We start from the raw sequence: 25,357 nt of genomic DNA on the forward strand, positions 1-25,357 counted from the left end.
CTGTAAATGGCGGCCCCTTCCAGGAAACACACAGCCAGGCAGACTGGTAAGATTGCACTGTTGCAATCTTATCAAGATTCAACCATAATAACTCTACAAATCTGTCCACTGTGGGAAAGGTGCAACATGAAAGCCTGTGTAGAAGTTTGTCACAAGTCTTCTTACACAGCTGCTTCTGTATTTTAGCTGAAACCAGAGTTTTAACTTTTTTCATAGACAGCATGTTAGGACACGGTGGTGGCAGCATGATGCAGAGAAGATTTTTTTTCTTTTGCATGGACAGAAGATGATAATAAGTGGGAGGATAGAAGGAGGTGATTAAAAAAGATAATATTACTGGTCCCAGATGTTCTTCAACCATTCTAATGAGACGGGGCTAGTTCACGGAAGAAATGCCAGCCTCTGGTAGAGATGTAACTGGAAAGATATGGAGCCGGAATATTATTTGAAATTAGTTTTACTAAGCATTGACCCAGAGGGAGCAGAAGGCTTATGCACATTCACACCAGACTTTTTAGATTTAAATTAGCGCAAAAAACAAACAATTTTATGAACCATGTACCTTTTTTCCCCTCTTTCAATTACAAGTTTTACTTGTGATCCCAATATTATTAAATAAAGATCATGCTTTTCATATTTGAATATAAGCTATTTAAAATAGTTATTTGAACTTTGTAACTTTTGTTTTATTATATGTGGCAAACATGCTTGTTTTTGTTCACGATAGTTTATATAGGATAGTGTTGGGAGAATAACCTGTTTGAGAGGGTGAATAACCGAGGCAGTAATTTGTCTTATTTGCTCTGCGTGGACCTTCCTCGTCCAGCTAGTGCATATAAAAGTCACAGCATTTCACTCACTTCTTTAGAGTGTCTAATTTTTCTTTTCTTACACTTTTAGGAAACAGGGGTTTTGAAACTTGCCAGAGAGTGTCCCTAGAGTGGCTGCTTATGATCACCAGAAGTTCCCTGTGCATTAATCATAGCAAAGCATGGGAGATTTGACATGACAAAATATCAGCAACATGCTGTTGGGTATTCCAGACTGTCCTTCTCTGATACAGCATGTCCTTACTTAGAATTCTGTTGAATCACACCACCCTCTGGGCCATGCACACCAATCAGCAGCCATTCATGAAATCAAAGTGGACTGCTCAGAATTGTTGCTACGTTTAAAAAGTTTTAATTGCAACACCTCACGAGGGAATCAAAACGTCACAGGACAGATTTTGATGACAGGTTTAAGGAGATTTGGGTATTTAATTTGCAAGTATTCTTTCATTCTAACTGATGCACTACTGCTTTAATTTAAATGATAATCCTAGTAAAAGACAAGGAACTAACAAGCGTAATGGACAGAAGATGGATCATCAACAAAATTGCAACATCTATGCTTAATATTGTTAAGATTTAAACAGCAGTAATATAACAAAACATGCATACTCTCGCTTTAATTTCTTTCCCCATTCCTTATTAATTTCAGTGAAGAGCTTTAAGTGTATGGAAGTAAAATAGGTGTCATGTGGTTCTGGTTTCCACTCTCTGTGGTCCAGTTTGCACAATGGGATTGCATGCATTCATAAATACATGAAGTCACCAGATCTGTTATTGTTTTGTCTCTTCTTACACAGAGGAAGATTTCATTAAGTGAATCGATACTTCATTAATGTCAGCCTCCAGTGGTGAAGTGATAAACTCCAGCTAATGTGGAGAACCAAAGAAATTTCTCCAATAATTGCTCACCTTGCATGATGGACCATTTCATTTGTCTCTCCCAGTTCAGATTAAGGGTAATCGCTGTGCCACCTCTTACGCAATGTGAGGTTTTGCTGTGATATGACAGCATTCAGGCAGTGAAGTGGGGACAATAATAATTATAAGTGCATGAGATTTAATCACTGTGTCTGGGAAGCTGAGGGAATTTGTGCCAGTTGCCTCTTCATTTTCAGGAAAAAGTAGGCCCACTATAGGCAGCCAGGTTGTGCGACAGATATTTGGAAGACTGTGAATTGCATCCGTCCCTTCTGCAGCGTTTCTATTTTTACCACAGAGACTGAGCTCTGAGAACTGTGGCTTTAAGGTCCTTTTGTGAAAGTGAATCCATTAACTCTTAATGGATGGCCTCCCCGTGCACAGCTGCAAGGCTCTCTAAAGACTCAACGGGTGGATCTGAACTATTTAAGATAAGAAATTATGTGATATTTATGCACAAAAATACTAAACAGTGTTAAGAAAACAGCTGGTGCTGACCCAGAGTAGTACCTTCAGAGTTACATAATTTCTCCCTACGAAGGATGCAGCCTACTCTGCATGCTTTTGTGCTCTCCTTGTCTCTGTGAGTCAATGTGTAGCCCACATTAAAATGACAGCTGGAATAATTTCCAGGACGCGTCATGATTGTTTTTTTTTTTTCAGGTTTGAAATGTTGATGGATAAAAGGCTGCATTTTGATTTGTTGACAGATTTTGCCGTTTCAGGTTTGCATTATTTCTATGCATAGTGTGAAACATTTCATAAAAATCCTTTTTTGGGGCTGGAAATAAGACAAGATGACGGATTGGTCTGAGTTGAAATCCATCAGTCCTGCCAGATACAACTAGTAAAGTGCAAAGCTGTTGACAAAATATAGCTGCAAGTTCTATAAATGGTTTCCAAAAAAAAAATTTTTTAATTACACAAAATTTTATACTTTTAAAAAATATTAAGGAACTCTGTGGCATAAATAGATATTAGTGCTGCAGCTAATAATTATTAATCTTAATTCTGTCGACAATGTTTTTGTAGAACAGATTAATGATCTGTCAGCAACAGCTGATTATCAGAGATTTATTTATTATTATTTTTATTTTTTTTTTCAAAAAATTGAGTAATTTGAATGGCTTGTACATACATGGTGCTTTTTCTTTTTTTCCAAGTCAGCAGACTTGACCAAAGCACTTTACACTTCATTCAGTCATTCACTCATTCACCCACTCTAATGGTTGTAAGCTGCATCGTAGCCACAGCGGAAGTAAAGCTGCTGTACACTGTTGCCACTGGGCCCTCTGACCAACATCAATAAGCAATGCAGGTGAAGTGTCTTTCCTGAGAACATAAAGATACTTGAACCAACAACCCTTTGGTTGTAGGGCAGACTCCTGCATCTGTTTTACATCTCAAATGCAAAATGCATATTTTTCTGTATTACATTACTGTATTGTGAACATTTCTTTAAAGAAACGGCATTTTTTAAGAATCTGTGCACTCCTGTTAACGACTACTGTTATTATGTGACAGTTATTTTAAAAATAGACTAATGGTGATTCATTGTTTCAGCCCTGATTTAAAGGTTAATCTTAAAGATGTAACTTAGGAAACTACAATATCAAAAAATTGTTGTTGTTTATTTGATAACTTCTTTTAACAATACATTTCCATTATTTTTAAAGTAAATATAAGATATACTTCAAACATTTTTTGGTTCATCTTGATTGTAATCACTTACAGCTGATGAAACCCCTTAATTAAGGCTAATAGAAAATTAGAGGGTGTGTAAGATCTATAAGAAAATGTTTTTAAAGCAGAAATATTATCCTAATCTACAGTATATGTTAATATTAATAGCTCAGGGATCTATTGTTTGCAGTGGTGGACTTTAGCACAGAAACTGTTAACTTGTGACACAGCAGAGGTGTTAAGAAAGTCCAGCATGCTTCATTAACGCTTTAAGCTTATTTGCATTGTTCTGGTGCTGCTCATGTTCCTTTGGAAATACCTATAGTTTGTCTCTGGGGTTTATGTCTAGTCAGCTTATTGGCAAGTCAAGTAGCCCTACTATGATTTTACTGGCAGTGCGGCTAGGTGCCATTGCTGCCATAAAATAAAGCGAGCATCTAATTTATAATTTGTCCGTCAAATAAACTATTTTTGATCATTTGGCTACTGTAAAGTTAATAGTATATATCAGACTGAGTCTTTAAGAGAGATGATCCTCCAAGGTTCAAAGAATAATTCTCCTTTGCTGCCAGCCCCCCCAAAAGTAAAGCATTTTTTTGCTGTACTGCCAGGAATGTATTAGCATCTACAAAGGACAACATTTTACCACCATGTAGTATCCAATCAATATACCTATACAGTGCAGCAGAATGTCTATTATCATGTTTCATGCAGGCCATCGACAAAGATTTATCTGAGTCTGGAAAACAGGCTGTAGAAGCCGAGCCAAACTCTTACACTGAGTCATGGCTGCCCACTGCGAAATCTGATACTGCCTGCACTGATTAGGAGCAGAAGCACCGAATACATATTACACACTAAAGAAAAACAGTCATTTGTGTAATTGTCTTTTTTTTGTTAGGCTTTATTGTTCTTTCTCTCCCTATTGAACCTTCTTCATATTGATATAGCTAAACGCATTACAGCTAAGGCTGCTCTGCTGGGACAGAGATGACCTCTACAAGGACTCAGGAGGTTCATTTTCATTTTTGTCGTGCTTGGCATTTAATCTTGCGATACACAGTAGCAGGTGGCTGTTTTTACCTACTATGACATCCGGTGCATCTGTGTTGTACTTATACACAAATAATGATTCCTAATTGTACATTTAGAGGGGAAAAAATCCTTTACCCGTCTAAATGCAGTTAATTTTTTATGCTTGTACGTTCCCAGTGATCCATCTGTCTTAGCTCTAGAGTTTTGGCAAAAATTTGCAGAATATCTCACTTTGACCTAGAAAATAAAACTAGTAGGATGAGGTTAGGATATTTCTAACCTTCTCTGGGCTTATTTGGATTAAAATCTCATTAAACCACATCCTTCCATGTCACTATCTAAATACCAGGTAAAAAAAAAGATGAAACAGAACAGCTTAGCCCCATTGGACCTTTCTCAGAAAACTCCAGTTTGGAGGCATCATTTTGTTTTAACTTTGAATGGGACAGTATTGACTCCTACAGAATTTCACAGAGTTACAGCATTTACATAAAAATCTGAGAGAAAGAAATAACACAGCTGTAACCATATAACCTATTGCATTCATTTAATTGATTTTCATGCTTGAACATCAGCAAAAATTCAAAACAAATAGCTTATCGATCAGAATATCAGAACTCTGTGCTGTTCTGCTTCTGAAGAAGCTATGAGCTTAATGGAATTCCTTCTTGATAAACCTCAGTAGAAATAGCAATTCATTACCATGTGAATATATTTACGGTATTACAAAAAGGTAGAGTTTTATCTTATTGTTTTATGTAAAAAAAAAATGATAATGATTTCTTTTTTGTTAAAAAACACATAACTGCGTAACTTAAAGCAAACATGCATAAAAAGAAGATCAGTTTCATTATCAGCCAGTTTTTCTAGAGCTTTTTATTAAGAATATTATCCTTTTTGTCGAATATTATCCAAGCTGATAATGGCTGGTTAATTAGTCAGGCTAGCTGCTCGGGAATAGCCTGCAGTTAGCTCCTCCACTACTTCTAAGCTTACCAACCCAGCCATCCATGACTTCTATGGTTGGACTCTGTTGGTTTCTTACAGCTAAATCCGTCTATGTTGTTTTAAAAGGAAAAGCATGGGAGCTGTATTTTTGTCAGCTGATCAGCTGTGTGCAGCAACGGGGGGACATTATGTCAATGTTTGATTTATACAGCAAAAAAAAAACACAACAAAGAAACTCCAGTGGCTTCTCTGGTGTCTGATTAAAAGCATTTCAGACCATAGCAGTGGTAAAACAGAAGTTAAGCTGTTATGAACTTTTTTTTTTAAATAAATGTAAATAACGTTCATAAAACAGGCTTAAATCAGACAGGCAACCAGGGTTTCTGAAAAACTGAGCAAAAATCTTGTTGCCTCCAATCTAAGCCTATTTTGTGGCCACCATGACCCAGGTGACTGAGAATGTACACACTAATGTTTGTATACCTTCATGGATATAAATAGCCCCGTTACTGTAAATTCCAGTACACAAAATTATATGCCTCCAGTACATTAAAAGTAAATTCAGTAAATCTCTTTACTGAATCAATCAAAGATAAAGACTATATTACATAGAATTATTCATTAAAAATTTTCACCCATGATGCAAAAGGACTTTTATTGTCATGTTTTGTATTTAAAAAAATTTCAATTAATGCAGTGCTATATTGATCACATTTTGCTGTTTTTATTTCCTTTTAAGTTATGTCAGTATGGGTTTGCAAGAATGTGTAACTTGGGTGATAGAACTGCCGCAACTGAGAAGATTACAAGGAGAAAATTCAAGTCTTGACAAAAAAAACCCAAGAAGTGTTATAATGGAGTTGATGAAAATATAAAACGTGTGAATGGAAAGAAAACAAGCCTATTTTCAAGTTACATAACTTGAGATCATGTCTTTCTAGCAGATGGAGAGCAAAGATGCAGCACTTTTGTTGGTTTTGCACCTGATCATCATTAACTATACCATTTTTAGTGAAATGCTGTTTAACCTAAGGTTTATTCCATTGCAAACATATATATCCATAGTGTCATATTGATCCATCTCTTTGTTAATTGCCANGGATGGGAAGAAACTGTTCTTGTGGTGTGAGGTTTTGGTCCTGATAGGCTACAGCCTCCTGCCAGAGGGAAGTGACTGGAATAGTTTGTGGCAGGGGTGCAAGAGATCAGCCACAATCTTCCCTGCATGCCTCAGAGTCCTGGAGGCGTACAGATCCTGGAGAGATGGAAAATTGCAGCACAGCCCTGAAGGGAACCAGAGCTGTGAGTCAGGGACATGTTTTCCCAGCTTCACGTGCTGCTTCCTGTCAAGTAGGAAGTCTGTGATCCAGACTCCTGAAGCAGAGCTGGGATGATTGTATTGAAAGCAGAGCTGAAATCCACAAACAGGATCTTGGTTTAGGTACCTGCGGAATCCAGGTGCTCACGTCGCTCAGGTCTGCAGTGTTGTCTGCAAACCTGTTGGCTCTGCAGCAAAACTGTAGGGGGTCCAGGAGGGGGTCAGTGATTTCTTTCAGGTGCACAAGGTACACAAAGGACTTCCTAACCACAGAGGTCAGGGCGACGGGTCTAAAGTCATTAAGTCCTGTAGACCCTGGCATCTTGGGATCAGGGATAATAGAGGAAGCAGGTTGGCACATGGCATGTCTCCATTAAGGTGTTAAAAATGTCTGTGAGCACTGGAGAAAGCTGATCAGGACAGTGGTTCAAGGTGGATAGAGAGACAGAATCTGGTCCAGCAGATTTCCGGGGGTTCTGTCTTTTGGTCACAACAGCCCTTTCCTGCTTTTTTATGTAGGGTAGCCAGATTTTCTGTCCAGCTCGTACTTTTTGACACTCTAATACCCAATTTACACCAGGCTTTTGAAAACATGCAGAGAACAGTCCGAGCACGGTAATCGAGATAACAGTTGAGTGTAAATGGAAGGCAACTGACCTGCACCGTGCCAGACACAACCGAACAGTGCTAAATCTAGTACTAGTAGGCCTCGGCATGGTTCCTCTATTGCTTGGTTCTCTGATTACAAAGAGCACATGGACAGACTGCGTCCTCTCTTAATTTTGCAGGTTCCGGTGTATCCGGCTTTGCAATTCACGGATCTCTTCACCTGTTGACAACAAAAACTTCTCAGCTTTTAACAGTAAATGGCATCAAAAGAGCATGGTGCGATCTGGGATGATGCTGAGATTGAGGCTCTCATTGACATTTGGGCAGAGGATGCTATCCAGGCACATAAGTTTCTGAATGTCATGGGTGCCGCCATTTTTGTTTGCGTAAATCCCACATTGAGAGCTGCAGTATTGTAGACCACCAATAGGAGGTGAGGAACTGTGCTAGCATGACGTGTCACAGGAACCAAGCTTGGCACGTTAACTAATTCATGCTCGGTCCAAACTAGGCACAGGTCATTTTCAGAGGGCTAGTGTAAATAGGGCATAACCCAACCAGGTCAAAGCCAAAACTGATGTGTCTGATGGTATTTTCACACCAGGTATGCAGTCCATTCCTTTTTGTAGATATAAATACAAAAATGTATTTTGTATGTTGCAAGTTCAATTAACCATATCAGGACCTTTAGCAAACTCCAGAGTGGTTTGTTACATTGCGAACATAATCCAACAAAGTTATCAGGCTCTTTGTAAAGAGTAGGCTTTACAATGTAGCTATCAAAATGATTTTCAAAATTATTTGATGGATTTCTAATATAACTTAGCATAAAAACAACTGAGAAACAAAAACTAACATAATGGAAACCTCTGTGTTTTCTAGTACCTTAGAACCTGTCTTTATTTTGGAACCCCCCACCCATGTATACAACTAATCAATACTCACACTGCACGTGTGCAGGCAGTGACAGATTTAAGTTTTGCAAATACTGCAAAATTTAGCTAACACATTTTCTTATTTGGTTAATAATGAATCAACTAAAGAAGTGACCCCTCTTAATTATGCAAATATTGTCTTAGCTTAAACTGAGAGGTTGGGCCCTTGTATGTAAGGACAATCATGCAATAAAAGTGTTTTTTGGGGGGAGGGGAAAGTAAAAACGATCAATGTGTCTCTCTCTCTATACATCTTTATATATCAACTTATTATCATAAAGACTCTTCTTGGTCATTTTGCACTTTTGGTTAGTTTTGTACTCTTTATTAGTGTCAGACAGTTTCTCTTCATTGCATATTTTAGAAGCTAATGGGACCAAACAATTACACACAATAAATGGGTCCCTAACTCTTCAGTTTGTGATTACATTTCCGGAGAGGTAAACATATGGCTGAGACACACGCAGCAACATATGGCACACAGAAGATCTGTAAACGTGAGACAGGGACTCCAAAAACCACAATAAACATCAGAAATAAATTAGATATAAAAAAAATAAATTAAAGATTTTTAATTATGAATAATTAACTAGAAATAGAAGTAGAACAAGGGGGGGGGAAACAAATCCTTGACTTTTATTAAAGCAGAGAAATAATTAAAAGGAATTAAAAGAAATTAAATTTTTACTAGGGAATAACTGACACTACTTTGAGAGTACCTATTTGGATCACCACTTTACAGATGTCAGACTGCATTGGCTTTATTACAGGAAGGAGTTTAATTGCTGCTTTGTTAAATTTCCCAATAACTGTGTTGTGGGTTGCTGTAATTTTAGTTCCTGAACCTTCTTTAAAAGATTTCCAATAATTAGCTGGCTTGTCCAGCATTTATTGAACAAGAAATAAAGAAGAATGAATATTGAAGAATGAATATTCAACAATTTCATGGTGACATGTCTCTAATCTGAGATGATATTTATAAGACACCAATCAGGCCAGGTACTTTACAACACTGCGAAATTGGTCATTTTCTGACAAGGCACTATTTAGAATTAGGATCTGATATTTTATTTACGAGAGGGTTTCCTCCCTCCGCATACCTGTGGGGGGTCGGGTTCTGACTGTCGTTTGTGCTTATGTGCCAAAGAGCAGTTCAGATTGCCCACACATTTTGGATTCTTTAGGGGGGGGTACTGGAGAGTGCCACTCCTTGGGACGCCCTTGTTCTTCTGGGGGACTTCAACGCTCACGTGGGCAATGAGAGTGAGACCTGGGGAGGTGTGGCTGGAAGGAATGGCCCACCTGACCTGAACTCGAGTGGTGTTCTGTTGTTGGAATTCTGTGCTCATCATGGATTTCCGGTGAGGGTTGGACTCCGCCATGGTTGCCCTTTGTCAACGATTCTTTTCATAACTTATATGGACAGAATTTATAGGCACAGCCAAGGTGTTGAGGGGACCTGTTTTGGTGGCCTTAGGATTGCATCTCTGATATTCGCAGATGATGTGGTTCTATTGGCTTCTTCAGGATGTGATCTACAGCTCTAACTGGAGTGGTTTGCAGCCGAGTGTGAAGCGGCTGGGATGAGGATCAGTGCCTCCAAATCTGAGACCATAGTCTTGAGCCGGAAAAGGGTAAAGTGCCTTCTCCGGGTTGGGGAGGATGTACTACCCCTAGTGGAGGAGTTTAAGTATCTTGGGGTCTTGCTCACGAATAAGGGGAAGATGGAGTGGGAGATCGATAGGCGGATTGGTGTAAAGCGTGCACTGTACCGGTCTGTGGTGGTGAAGAGAGAGCTGAGCCAAAAAGCAAAGCTCTCGATTTAGGAATCTACGTTCCTGCCCTCATCTTTGGTCATAAGCTTTGGGTCATGACCGAAAGAACGAGATCCCCGATACAAGCGGCTAAAATGAGTTTTCTCCATAGTGTGTCTGGGCTCTCCCTTAGAGATAGGGTGAGGAGCTCAGTCATCCGGCGAGGACTCAGAGCTGCTGGTTCTCCACATCGAGAGGAGCCAGTTGAGGTGGCTCAGGCATCTAATTAGGATGCCTCCAGGATGTCTCCCTGATAAGGTGTTCCAGGCAGGTCCCACAGGGAGGAGGAAAGGGGGAGACCCAGGACATGCTGGAGGGACTATGTTTCTCAGCTGGCCTGGGAGCACCTTGGGATTCCCTCAGAGGAGCTGGCCCAGGTGGCTGGGGAGAGGGATTAAAGGCTGAAGCTGGTACCACCGCGACCCGACCCCGGATAAGCAGAAGGAGATGGATGGATGGGTTTTATTGCTTATGGTTTTTATTTAATTGGTTATTGAAAAATAACAATAGTCCTATTTCATATAAGGGTTAATAGGCTTCATAATGTGTTTCTGCAGTGAAAATTAGAACTGGTAAATATGAAAATAAATATATAAATAAAACATCATGTGTGCTGCTTTTGTTTCATAGATAACAAAGATTATTTTTTTTTTTATGTCATCCAGGGGTCAACCTTGCTCCCGATGAGCTCAGAATTTAATCCAAGTTATCTACTTTTCCAGTTCTACTTGATTTGTTGCAGGTAAAATTGTAATTTATGCTGATTTGGGTTTTAAGATAGAATAATTTTTAATGTCGTCCGATGATGTCACCATCCCAACAGAAGTTAGTGCTGCACTTGTTTCTTGATATTAAGTTATCGCATAACACAACATGGCATTCCTATGCTGGTATTGAATATAACAGTTGGTGGTTTAACTTATATAGTGGTGGAAATGATTGTTACACAATATTTAGTACCTTATCAGCATCCTATATTTTTCTATTTGGATTTGCCCCTCAGCTTTTCCTGTCAAGGTCTCGCTGTTGGCATTTCACAATACAAGCACAGGTAAAACATGACATTACAAACTGCTGCTGAATTTTTCTCTATGCACAACTTTTGAATTGGCTTGGGGAGACCATTATGCATGGAAAAGTCCTTCCAGGATTAAATTAAAACCACTATTTCTAAAATCACCGAAAGAGCTTCCATATTTCATCTTTCTGAAAAATGTTTCCTCCTTATCCCATTTCAACTGAAAAGAAATTCCATCTAAAAAGAGTTTCTAATTGGTTGCCACAATACTATTTTACAGGAAAGTTAAGATGTTTCAACACAGCAATCCGCTTTCTCCATGCAGTACTGCCCTTCCCCACTTAGTTTGAACAGGGAAACAATGAAAACCCAGCTTACTTGCTGCCGACACTGTGTTGGGTCAGAATGCACCTTTATGCCTCCTCCTCTGTTTACAGTCTAATTGGATGTAAATTACTTTGTTTACTTTTCTCTCAAACCATCTATCTGCTCTATTCAAAATATGGACATTTTGCTCCTGAAAAGTGTCCTCTATTATTAAGGTGTAGGTGCACAGCTGATTCTTATCCTGGGGAGCTGACCCTTTTTTTTTTTGGAGAGGTTGTTTAGTTTATCCAGTAAAGAACACACCACTCACTTTGGTTCGGAACATTTTGTTCCTCAAAGGAACATTTTTGGAACATTTTGTTCACTCATCATGAATTGGTTTTTCTTAAACTCAGAGTGGTTGTGTGTGCAAATTGGTGCAATGAGGACTCTCTGCATAAGGTTAACCAGGAGAACTTTGCCTAAAAACCTAACCCTTCCACCATGCATTCAGAATTGTAGATATCCAATGCACCCTAACCGAGCCATCCATGTTTTCCTAAAGAAAACTCTATTTATTAGATCAGACACTATTCTTCTACCACACTGTTAGCCAATTAGGATTCTCGTATGCCTATTATTGGTGCTACAGTAGGCAGTAGACAGGGTTCTGCATGGACAGCCTGCAGCAGTGCAGCCTTCAACGCAGTCAACTGAGGTGTGCGATATATTCTGACATCTTTCCATCACAACCAGCATTAACCTCCACATGAGTCAGTCACTGGCTTCTACATGCATTAGTGAGCCATGACCCCATCACAATGTTGCCTGATCTTTACTGATCACTGCAGAATAAGAAAACCCCAACAGAGTTACAGACATGCGCTGGCTTATTGAAATTAAAGCATTATCCTTGAGGATGCATGATACCAGCTGGTAATATGCCCTTGCCAATAAATTGTGCAATAACTTTGATTTCAACATTTGAGCTGTTTTTTTTTTAGCTATACAGAGTTGATCTGCTTCTATCTGATGACTTTTTCCAGTAAAAAAGGAGCTATCAGCAATAAGATGCTTTCCACCGTGGCTTGTGGTCTTTAGTTATTCTCTGGTTTTCTTGAGTTTTCTCATATCAGTGCCATCAACTTTAAAAGTTAACATCATATCTATGGTCTGGTTTCAGCTGTAGCTTATTGATATCATGCAGTTGGTCTACGTTTTGCACTATTAACATGCAAAGTAAACTAAGAGGAATGTATTTAAAGTGCAACTATATTGAAGGTTTTTCATAAGCCAATTACACTATTTTTCCTCACTGGATGTCAAAAAATCTACGGTAATAGTTAAAATTATTTTTTACATTTAAATAATTCTCTTTAAATTGCCAAACAGCTGCTATTGCTTCTCTTTCCTCAGTTTTATGAATTACTGACAGCTGTCAGTTTAAAATGTTTTTGTAGCAATTGTTTTACATGCTGTGGCCATTCTCCCTTTTATTTAAAACTTTGTCATGCAGATACTGATGTGTTTGAAGATAGCATATTAAACAAAACACATTTAATTAAAATTGTTCATGTATTCCACATGTGCGTGTGATAGAGATTTAAATTTGTTTAACCTAGTTATATTAGTGATTAGCTAAGATTACCATCATTAAAAAAAATACATTATTTCTGTGTTCTAAGAAGGAACGGTGCCAACAGTTTCAATCCTGAATGCTTTCTGATAGATGCTGAAAGTTTGAAAAGATCCAATCTTCTGTAGAGAAGTCAGAATTTCTTTACCTTGCAAACAAGATGAATTGTTGCGAGATTTGGCATGTACATAATCAGCTCAAAGAATTGTACTAAATGTGCCTACCTTTTGCAAACACTCTATACATGAGGCTTTCCAGATGGATACGTGTATAATTCAAATTTAACTACATGCATCAATCTGGTTTATGCTAGGTTAAAATTCCTGACATCTACTTAAAGCTGTTCTTGCTTCCTCTCTTGCAGCCTTAATCAACCTAGAACATGTTTAAAAGTGTCACAGGTAGTTTACAGTTTCTTTTTAGTGGCTATTAAAACTCAGAGCTTCCTCTGACTTAACATAGCTCACAATCACAATACTATTCATAGCTGATTAAAGGCTGAGTAAAAGTTGCTCTCTGAGGTGTTGCACAAGCTGCATCTGAGCAACAGTTCTGACATTTATACTAATGCTGAAGCTGATACAGTATTGTTAAAACACACAGAGGGCAGTCCACTAAAATCAAATTTCTCACACACCAAAAATCGCTGCATGCCCTATCAAAAGCACTGCTTAATCAACCTGATTCGGCCTCTTGCAAATTTTTAGACCAATGAAACCCTTTCATAAAGGATATGAAAAATATACTGTACTTGTCTACCACTTTCAACTTTAATTCATGGGCCAATCTAACTTTATAACTCATTTACACATTTATTTTTCTTCTACATTTCACTGTCTTTCTCATTTTTCTGTTGTTCTTCTCCTTCTTTTCATAAATATAAATGATTGATTGTTGTGATCATGTCTTTTATGCTGTTTAAAGCAAAATTTGGGAGGTGTATTATTTTGACCAGCAACAATGCTCAGGGACCGTGTTTACTGCCAGGGATCACAGAATAAACAATAGGGTAACTGTTCTTCTGAAAGAAAAAAGGAGAGCCATATTTGAGTTCCTTTTAGATATTAAATGTATAGTGGAGGATTTTATCGAATTTTTGAAAAGACCCGCCCTCTATACTTTTGAAAAAAAAAATTTACATGCACAACTCTGTATCCACTTCCGAGAAGGAACGCATATTAAACGTGTGCAGGAGCGCATTTCATGCAGGCTTACTTTCTAAAAGACTATTTGCAATTTTTGAGTGAGTGAAAATGGGGACGGGCACTAAGGACAACATTATGTAAATATATCACCAGAATGACAATTAGGAGGACCACTTATTTAGATGATCCAGCCAGAAAAAGAACATCTTCCATTATACCTTTAATATGGGCTAAACTTTGGCTGTTTCAGGTCAGTTATGATTACCAGTTACTATGTGTCAACTGTAATAAAATATCTGAGATATCTAATCATTTCTTGTCCTTTAATCAATTTTAAAGGTTTACGAGGCAAATTCCTGCATCCGACACCACTGTCGCCCCAGCTCAATCATTGGCTATGCAAGCTTCCTTCCACCAGGATGATGCTGTAGGTCAGGGGTCACCAATTAAAAATCAGCGGGGTCCGAATAAAGAAATTAATTAACCAGTAAAGGTCCAGAGACATTTTTAATGATCTGTTACTTTAAACAGAATTTAACACTGAAATAAGATGAGGTTTTTATGCATTCATGTTATACATTAAATTTTATCATAAAAAAAAAAGGAAATGTTTTCATTTTAAAATCTAAAGCGTTTTTTGAAATAGAGAAAACGATAATTGTTTAAGATTGGTTTATAGACAATTTCCTGATTCACATATTTTTTAAAACACCTGAACTGACTTTTTTTTTTCTGGCTTAATGAGAGCAGTGGGCTTTAGGCTGCCCTGTAGGCTTTAAACCTGGGTTTGAATGGAGACTAAGCCATTCTCAAGCACATATCAAGGGGCTCATTTTGAGCCTGGATCTATATTTATTTTTTGATTCTGTTCATGGTGGAAAACCCTGCTTCACAGCAGCAGGTTGAGCAAAACATACTCTAAATGTTCAGGTTCCGCTCCGGCCAGGTCAAGATCAGCTATTACAATCCCACCAAACAGGAAAAAGAACGGCTAGAAGATCTGGCTTGTCAAATTAAAATATAGTTAATATAGTATATAATAATATACTTGCCACCTCTAGAACAAGAAAAACATTTGTCCCCTGTTGAAGACCTCCGTTTTAAGAGGTTAAAGAGGCCGTTTTTTTTATCAGACATTGCAATGAGTTGAAGACACAATTTAGATGTGAAGCACCCCTTTTTAAGTCCGTCCTTTAATCCTGTTAACGTGGACTAAGTCTGTTCCTGAGTGGATTTGACCTAACAGAATTACAGCGTCAAAACCAGTCCAGTGACTGTTTAGAAGAACCGAGAAATCCGTTATCACTACGGATTTAAAAACACAAAGAAAAGAAAAACTTGTTACAGTAAAAGGGTTTTTTTTTTTAGATATTGAGAAAAAGTTGTGAGAGCTCGAAAAGCAAATATACCTTCTTTTTTTTTGTAAGAATGGTTGAATTAAATAGAATAACCATCCATAAAACTACAAAAAAATTGCACAAAAAACAAACAAAATAGTATGTGTCAACAATGCAGGTATAACAAAGAAGCACCCATATTCAACACGAAGCAGGCCCCATATTTCAGTTCATCCACCCTAGGGGGTTTCCTGCCCTCTGCTTTCTGTGTGTGTGTGAGTAGGACTGGGGACGGACATCCAGGTTGTAAGCAGGCAGCTGACTCACCCAGAGGCTGTTTGGTGATGGTGTGTGGCTTGTTGTCAGACCTCAGGGGAGCTCTCTACTCTACTTACACAGAGGGTAGGGTGGGGGTTTGGAAGGGGGGGAGGGGGGTGTGTGAGTCTGGACTGTCTATGACTTTTATCCGCCTTCAGACTGCAGTTCTATTTTGTAAAATTACTGTGCACAACTTAAATGGGAGTGGAGTGAACGTGTTAGGGCAGATATGGCGTCATGAATAGACATAGGTTGACTACAAATATGAAGATGGACTAATTTTTAGGTCAAACTAGTCTTCCGGTTAAACGTTCTTTTAATAAGCTGCAAGAGTTTTAAGTAATTCTGCATGTTCTTTTAATTTGGTGGTTAAAAAGTATCTGGAATTTGATATTCATTTAACATCACAGCCTTGCTGTCTGGTTCCAAGCTATTCTGTTACCTCAACACTGACTAACAGCAGGCTGCCTATAAAAAAAAAATATTCTTTTTAATCTCAATGCTCCACTGATTTTACTTGCATTGTTTAATTTTTTTTCACACAAAAAATATTGAGATCATAAAGTCGGAGATGCAGTCCTGCTAGGGTTTTTTTTTTTATAATAGTGTAACCCTGTTTTTTTCCACCCCACTCCTGTTTTAAAGCCAGTTAAAGGGTATCAATGTGCAAAAAATAAAGAATTCTAGAATATCTTATTATTATTACTTTTATTCTAAACAAAAACATCAATCACATCTACATAATGATATTACAATTCTATTATCAAACACACACTTGAAAATATTGTAATCAATTTTACATTTTTGAAGACATGTAATCCTTTTGATTAATTATTTAATTTTATAATTAATAACAAACACCTTATATTCTATAATTGAACCAATAGTTGTATTTAAAGTTCCAATAACAAGGAAGTTATGCCAATTCTTCAACATTTTAGTTCATAAAAAGTTAACTGCATATTTATATTTTTTAGTAGCTAGTTACTTTGATTGAGCAGTAACTAACTACTATAACTAGTTAATTATTTTAAGTAACGCTCCCAACACTTCTCATAATTCACCTAATTTTTCCAATCAAAAATTTACAGTTGCACCTTTTTTATATTTCATGCTCCTTTTCATTTATTATTATTATTTCCCCCATTTATTTTTTAAGTAATCTAATATACATCTTTTGGTAATTCTTAACTCTAACCCCCAAAAAATAGAATTAAAACTTGTTTGGAACAAACTAAAAAGAGACAATCACATCTGTTTGTCAGCTGACAGCATCTCTGGTTAAGACAGGCTGAGTTTACTTCTCTCCTGTCCATAAGTTACAGAAATCTGTCCAAATGCTCCACTGCACCATCTTCTGTCATGTTGCTTCTCCCATAATGATTCTGAGATGAACGAGCACCGGCTGGCTGCTTTGTGTTTTGTTTTCACTGTCTGTGCAAGCTCCCTGTTTAAACAGCACAGAAATTGGTCCGCTCGCTGGCTTGGTGCTGTCTGCCGTTTGCATAGCTTGTATTTCTCTAGAGTCTTTCTTAGCCTGAATTTGAATTAAGTCATCTGTTGACTTTTTCTCTCATCTAATTTGACTTCATCTGAGAGGACGTTCCTGACCTCTTTTGATTAGCGATAATATTGTAATTATTAGGCCTCAATGACACATTACTGTGCTAAGTGTCACAACATGGCTTTTTCTTTTGCTGTAATCATTGCAAATTGTTCTGTAGTAAATTCTTAGTGGAAGTGAAGCTGTTTTTTTAACTATGTAGGTGGGAAGGCTTGTATTTGCCCTGCAGGGCTGTGTGGTGGGCTTGATAGGCCCAGATGTTAGTGCAGAAAAGAAACAAATGCTAATTATTACCCATACCTCCAGGCAATGCACATACGGTAGATGCCTACATTGTAAGCAACTAATGCCGCTCTCCTAGATTCATCTCATACCTGGAAATGTATCTTCTCTAATCTTTCTTAATCATTTTTCTTTCCTGTCCTTAAGTTTTAAATGAATTACAGCAGATGTGTTTTCTTTATTATAAAGCAGGGGTCTTCAACGTTTTCGAGACCAAGGACCCCCAAACTGATTGCGAGATGGAGCGGGGACCCCCTAATTATATATATTGTATGAAATTGTGTTATATCAAACTGGTCCTATAGTCACTCTATTACATATGGAGTCATGTAACGAAAGTAATTTCTACCTGGGATTATTCCATTTATCTATTTACTACAGTTTATTGAATTCATGTTAATGTGGACTTAAAGACATTTTAATTACTGCAAAAAATTGCAGGAGGGAATATAAAAAAAGTAATCAACCAAGACTTCCGCGACCCCCATGCAGTACCTCCACGGACCCCCTGTTGAAGACCTCTGTTATAAAGCATCCCTTACTTCAGGGCCGTCACTATCATTGAGGACACAGAGGTCATGTCCTCTGTATTTTTGTGTTTATATTTTGCCTGAACTCTCATATATATAAACTGTAAAAATAAACTACACTGAAACTGAATGTAGGAAGAAGATCTAGGTGTAGAGCTAATAGAACTGGCAAGATTCTGAGGCAAGGGCTCAAACATGTATGGCTGTAAGCCTTCTACACCAAACCAAGCTTCTGCCGCCCTGGTGTCCTCTTCCACACTATCTTCGTGCCTGTTTTCCTCCTCTAAAAAAAAAAAAGTATGATGGAGGAGACCGTCATCCGCCAAAATAACCCCGCCCTCTTGATAAACGACCAATCACATACACTTTATTTACTAGTGTAAAGTCATGGACCACTTGGGAGAATTTACAAATGCAACGGTTGGACCAGTCGCTTCCACATGACTTTAAGAGCTAAGAGTAATATGACTATCTAATAAAATGCAAAAAAAAAAAAAAAGAAGCTCAAGGATCTCGGCATACATGCATACGTGCACCGTCAACACGTACTGTCGCTGTGGTAACTGCCACATGATGCCCACAGATGCCGTTAGGGAGTCCGTCAGTCACTGGAAGAGGAGCACATCAAGCTACTCATGCAGGTGAAGAACAGTTCAATTACGGGATGAATGTGAGAATAAAAACGATCTAAAAAAAATTATATAATGAACCCCCTTGTAAATCGTCTTTTATTGTTGCATCTTGATCTTGATATTGTTGCGGATTGATCCAAGTCTCTTTGAGTTGCTGTTGAACAAACGGACTGTGCCACTACGGGGTCTGCAGAACACCGGACCACGCCGAATGCCTTCACTCCACCGCACCAAAACAATAACATCATCCCTCCCCCTCCTTTACATCCGAGGCATAATAAGTGCTCTGCTTGGGTTAACTAGGAAGAATAGATAGTCATGATGTTGTTTTTATTTGAAATAAGCTGCTGATTCAACTGTTGATGGTTTAAGAGTTTAACTGAATGCTAATGCTTACTACAGACCGAACGAGACACGTGTTGCCTAAGCTAACTGCTACATTGTGAACTAACCCTGTCTTTGTTTCAGTTGAACCAGAACCCCTGGGGCCAGCTAAGCTAACGGGTCTTTCAGCCTCATAATAAGTAATGCATTCCTGAGTCATTATTCATTTTTTACTATAAACTGAATGAAACGTAACTGTTTTTTGACTGCAATTAACATTTCTGCGTCAGGGTTTATTCACCTTTTATCTGCTGCTTTTATAAAAGACTTTCAAATGCACCTTAAACTTCGAACATCCCTCAGACTTTGAACAGACTCTTAAACCCCTCTTCCCCTTTTATTTCTTTAATTTTGCTCATTTTCAGTAGTGTTTAGTGTTTGCTTAGTTATTAGGTATAATACTGTGTGATTTTAGTTAATAAAGGTACCATTGTATTTTAACCCGTGGTCTTTCGTGTTGGTTTTACACAGTGAACAATTTGTCACTCAGGCTGGATTCACTCTTCTTATAGTAGCATCCGAATGAACAGAGACATATTTATTTGGTTGGTGATTAATAGCGTTGTTGATGGCCATGGCCTAAATTACTAAATTGGTGAAAGACAACAGCCGGATTCAGGAGTCAAACCCTTTAGGTCAGCGGTCCCCAAACATCTGAGTGATGTTTTATTTTGAAAAATATAAAAAATGGTGGTATTCTCTCCCAATTACATCAGTCGGTGCAATTGTGCCTCTTGACACAGGTTAAGACTCATCCTATCTATAACATCCTATCTTTGGAAGCGGGATTTTCTGCGGTTACAGCAACCAAAACAAAGCTACGGAGCAGACTGGACATCAGGAGCACACTTCGTCTGTCATTTTCTCCGATTACGCCTCGATGGGACTGGCTTGTTTTATTTTTATGCTGTTTGTATTTGATTTTATGCCAGTCATATCATTTTACTGGATCAAATCCCCCCCCCGGCCGGTCTGTGAAAATATTGTCTGCAATATAGCGGTCCGTGGTGCAAAAAAGGTTGGGGACCGCTGCTTTAGGTAAGAGGCTAAAACCCCTGGTCAGTAAGCAAATTACAGTTATAATCATTCAACTGATATTAAATAAATAGTTTTTTGAATTACCTATTAATTAACTATAACTCCTTGTTCTAGTTTTTTAATATATTCATATTCGGACGGACAGTCGGACAAATAGATAGATATTAAACACAATAATATTGCCTATAAATATTTATCAATATCAATCATTATCTTTATTAATATTATATTTTATTACAGTCATTTAAATCATTCATTTAAAACTTACCTAAAGATTATAAGGTAATATATTCACCTTATGTTTAAATTAAATGTTGTTGGAGTACCTGAGCTTTGGTTGCATTCTGTTCTTCATCTATTGGGTCCATTTAATTGATTGACCCCCATTCCAAGAAAAAACCTGAATTATTCTGCAAACATCTTTTACCAGTCTGACGGAGGGTCAGTCAAGCCTTGGCTCTAATTCATCCTAAAGGTTTTGTTCTGTAAGGTTGAGGTCAGGGACTGTGAAACTCATTCAGTTTTCTCCATACCAAACTTTATAAACATGCAGTGAAAGAAGCAGTTTATAACATCAATTCATTTTTCAATCCATCATCTCAGTTAATTGGTTGGGTTATATGACCCAATACTTTCAGCATTACAGTTTATCAATTGCATTCCATTTAAGTCTTATACAATGTAATATTATTAAAATCAGCAACATTTAATGAACCCTGAAAGTGTAAAAGCAAAATTGATACAGTCGACAACAAAAAGTAAGAACCTTAACACACTGGCAGAGTCTCAATCTGATGAGTCCAGATTGTTCTCTAAACGTTTGCTCAGGTATGTCTCAATCTACGTAGACATGTACAGTTTTAGCATGAGCTCATAAAACCCTGTGGGGCATCAAAACTCTTTGTCTTCATTGGACTTAAATTATTCCTAAACTTAAGTCCCCTAGGCAGTTTTCGACATGCAAAAAAACAAAAAATAGATTTGAAAAAAGTTGGTATTGTAAAGATTCGAAAATCAAACCAGATTTAAAAAAGTATGGTGACAAAAATGTATTGATTTTGATGAATTTTTAAACGTAGTGTTATTAATTATGAGAACCAGTGGCAGCATTCTTACTGTGGTACATAACTCTAGCAGCCCTTAGCAGCTGTGAGTCCACAGCCTTATCTGTTGCTTTGTTTATGATGCATTACTGTGTGCAGTGCTAACAGATGGAAGAGTGCCGGTAAGCTGCTGTATTGAGACACAATGCAGAGACCGACCCGCTTGGGACCACAAGCTCTTTGTTCCAATTTTCTCTAGAGCAATTCAGGCCAGAGTTAAGGCGCTATACTTTTCTGATTTACCTAAGCACATGTGGTCACAGCTGAGAGGCTGCAGAGCGGGTGGAGGAGACTGTCTGTGGTGCAGGTGATTTGTCATCAGATGAGGTTCATTAAGGCTGGCAGTGTGTTGTTGGGCCAAGCACTGATGTGGAAAAGGGTCATGAATCAGGCATCGACCAAGGATGGGTTTGGTAATACTGTTGATATTGCATATTGATTTCATAGAAGGGTTAAGGATGCTTTTATTAAATTCACAGCAATTACAAATATTCACACATTTCTTTTTCTCACTAGATGAGAGTCAAAAAACAAGATTTAATGCATCTGTGGGTTTCTTTACTATTGTGCATCAATGACTATCTATTAGTTATGAAACCCCCACTCCTAAAGTCCAGCTTATCCAAAATATAATCTGGTTGACCTAATTTCTACCGTTGCTGTCACACTCTGATATGGACAAAATGAGATTACAGTGAGCTTATACAATTATATTGCAGTATCTGGGAACAGCTTTGGATAGGAAAAAAAAATGGAAACCATCTTTTTTCTTCAGATCAAATATACTTCAATGAACCAAAATGTTTTATGGTGCTGATTGTTGAATTGATAATGGGTCAAATAAGACCATGGCCATGAATTAATGTGTTCAACCTCCAGTGTCCTTCTAGAGTTCATTGGCATGTGTGCTGTATGAGTCTCTGACTCCAAATTGCCTTAAAGTGTGAAAATAGGTGTGAAGGTGTTTGTCTGTCTGTACATATCAGCTCTGTGACAGACTGTAAACATGTCTACACTGTAACTCACCTCTCACCTGGTGTGTTCTGGGACATATTCCAGAACACACCATCCTTAACAGCACAGTTAAGGAAAAATTGCATTTGCACAGAAAGGACTATTAAGTATGAGCAGAAATTATGAAAAAAAACCTACTAGATTGAGGTGTGAAAACATGTCTGAACAGTTGCAGCTAGTTTAAGTGTATAATACTTGTGTAATAAAAGTGTTTAATAACACTTAAAACAACAGTTTTATGTTATTTGTACAAAGCAAAATGAGAAAATTTTACATAGATTTCAAAGACTGTCGCTTTAAATCACCCACAGGTGAGATAGATGCTGCTCCTTTAAGGCTCAGGTATATATTTGCAGAGGCCCTTTTCCAAGCTAGTTTTGTAATTAATATGAATAACGTTCCTATTTAAACCACTGCTTAAGTTCTACAGCATCAAATAAGATTTCATTTTAGACACTAGATCTCAATACAGAGAGAAAAAAATAATGCCTGCATCAATAATTAGCTGTATAAGAAAAAAGTTTCTAGAAAATAGTCCTTCATCATCAAAAATCCTTTAGAAAAGTTTTCCCATTTAGAAAAGTGAAAGTAATAAAAAAGATGTTAGAGATAATTGCTATGCACAAGTCTGAAGATAAGTATTTTCAGACAGTACCAACACCACTTGTGGACTATGCAGAAAGGATGCGCGTGACCAGCCTGACTGTGACCCCCCCTGGCTGGGTCTGTGTCATCATTTCTATTGCCAAATCCAGTCCAGCAGGCTAAAGATGAAAGGCTTACATTCTTTAGTAGCTTTAACGCTGTGAGGGTTTCTATTTTTAGCTGGGAAAGGGTTTGTCTCTTATCGTAAGAAAACTGTAAAAGTCATATTTTACTAAGCTCACCAAGAGTGCCCAGCAACAGGTGGTGGAGGGGGGATGTAGAACTCCTTTCTGTTTTAAAAAGTTGGAAAAAAGCTCCATTCATTTCTGCATTTTCTTTAGCATCTCATTTAGAGGGCTGGAAAGATGAAGTTGTTAACTGCTACATACTGTTTATTTATCTGTTGACCTTTGACATACAGCTCTGTCTTGTTAAACCAAAGTGTAATTTTAAATGGGAGGAGAAAAAGCAGGGAAATTGTGATAAACAAGAAAGTACTACTGTTACTATTTTAAAAAAAATACATGTTTGATTTGAACTTGAACACTAACCTTTTCTTTTTTCTCCTATCAATGACGTTGAGGCTTGCTTCTTTATTATTTACCGTTAACCTTTCTTTCATTTTATGTACTTTAACCCTATTTAATAACCGTCTCTTTCCCTTTGTCTCTCCATGCCTTCCCTCTTCTCTAATCTTCTTTAACCCTTTCCTTCGCGACCAACATTTCTATAATCCTTTTTGTTTTGTCTATGTTACAATGTCTTCATTGAGAGCAAAGTGGAACCAAAGTCAAATTTCTTGTTTGTATGCATGAACCAGGCAAATGAAGTTGATTCTAATCTGATTCTGATCTTGAAACACCTCTCCTCTCCAGCTGGGTTTGTGAAGTCGCCACTGTCTGAGACTAAGCTTACTGGGGACACCTTTGAGCTGTACTGCGAGGTGGTCGGTAACCCCACTCCGGAGATCCAGTGGTGGTACTCAGAAGTCAACCGAGCCGAGTCCTTCAAGCAGCTGTGGGACGGAGCTCGCAAACGCCGGGTGTCCATCAACACGGCCTACGGCACCAATGGGGTCAGTGTGCTCGGCATCACTCGTCTCACATTGGAGGACTCAGGGACCTATGAGTGTCGAGCGAGCAACGACCCCAGGCGCAATGACCTCCGACAAAATCCTGCCATTACCTGGATCCGCGCCCAGGCCACCATATCAGTGCTACAGAGTGAGTGGTCTATTTGCTGTAAACATTTACAAATCCTACCCAACCGTATAAGATCCCTACCAACACCCAGAAGCCACTGTTCTAGAGTAATGTTATGCCAGTGGTTTCATTTAATCTTTGGCTACATCCTAATGTTTTGCCTGTGATTTCCCTAAATCCCCCTGAAAATGACATAGATGACCACAAACCCAGGAATCCTTCTCTAGTTTTTATCTGGTTTCTGTTCCCTCTCTTACCAAATCTATGTGTCCTTTTACGTCCTTGTTATCAGATTTTTTTTCCTCTGTATCTCAATTTCATCCTGTTTACTGTTCCTAGATTCATTTGTGATCCTGCTTTCTCATCATGCTGTGCCTCTTTTGTGGTGTTGATTGTTTTATTTACTTCAAAGCCCTGCCTGCTAGCTAAATGCTGTGGAAACCTAGTGGTGCTTTGAAGTAATAGTGCTTTTGATTTAGCTTTTTCACTCTGGGCATGGTGTAAATGGGACTATAAGAAGACACAAGGAGGGGATCTATTCGGGTGTGAAACAGTGATTCCTGCTGTCAACTTCTTCCTGATAAAAGCAGACACTTACTGCTTTCAAATTTATGTGTGGTAATCCAATAAAGGATAAAACCACATGGGTGCCTGGAGCGTCTGAAGATTAAATTTTTACTTCAACGTAACACCCTCTTTGGAGCTGTCGGTGCAGTTTGTTACCTTGTGCCTTCTCAGCCATTAAGTGTGTGAGTGTGAATCAGTAATGACATTATATCCCCTAACCTTTAGCTCTACATACACACACATATTCAACTGGACCCTTCTAATCTGTGCATGCTCCAGTGCTCTGCCCACTGGAGCACAGGGAAATGTGGAATGTTGTTAGTCATAGTAAAGCTTTGAGAAATTTAGAGAACTCTGGTCCTTGCTGAATTTGGTGATTGGGCAACATTTATTTTATTTTATTTTTTGTGAGTGCTGTGCTATTAACTGTTTGGCCAATGCAACTCCAACAGTCTCATATTTACATACCGTAAATTCTCTAATATTGGCCTGTATTCCAATAGCGGCCGGGTCTCTAATAATGGCCGGTCTCGCTGTCAGAGG

At 38.1% G+C, this 25,357-nt stretch overlaps 1 protein-coding gene across 3 annotated transcripts in view; it reads left to right on the forward strand.

The window, feature by feature from the left end:
- Nucleotides 1-25,357, forward strand: part of nptn (neuroplastin) — a 46,162-nt gene that overhangs the window by 1,835 nt on the left and 18,970 nt on the right. For all 3 annotated transcript variants that reach the window (XM_015390993.1, XM_015390976.1, XM_015390985.1), the window contains exon 2: nt 23,921-24,268. In XM_015390993.1, the coding sequence (XP_015246479.1) occupies nt 23,921-24,268 (348 nt within the window). The remainder of the gene's footprint in view (nt 1-23,920; nt 24,269-25,357) is intronic.

This window comes from Cyprinodon variegatus, unplaced genomic scaffold (assembly GCF_000732505.1).
Source record: "Cyprinodon variegatus isolate N-32 unplaced genomic scaffold, C_variegatus-1.0 Scaffold22, whole genome shotgun sequence".
NCBI classification, from domain to species: domain Eukaryota; kingdom Metazoa; phylum Chordata; class Actinopteri; order Cyprinodontiformes; family Cyprinodontidae; genus Cyprinodon; species Cyprinodon variegatus.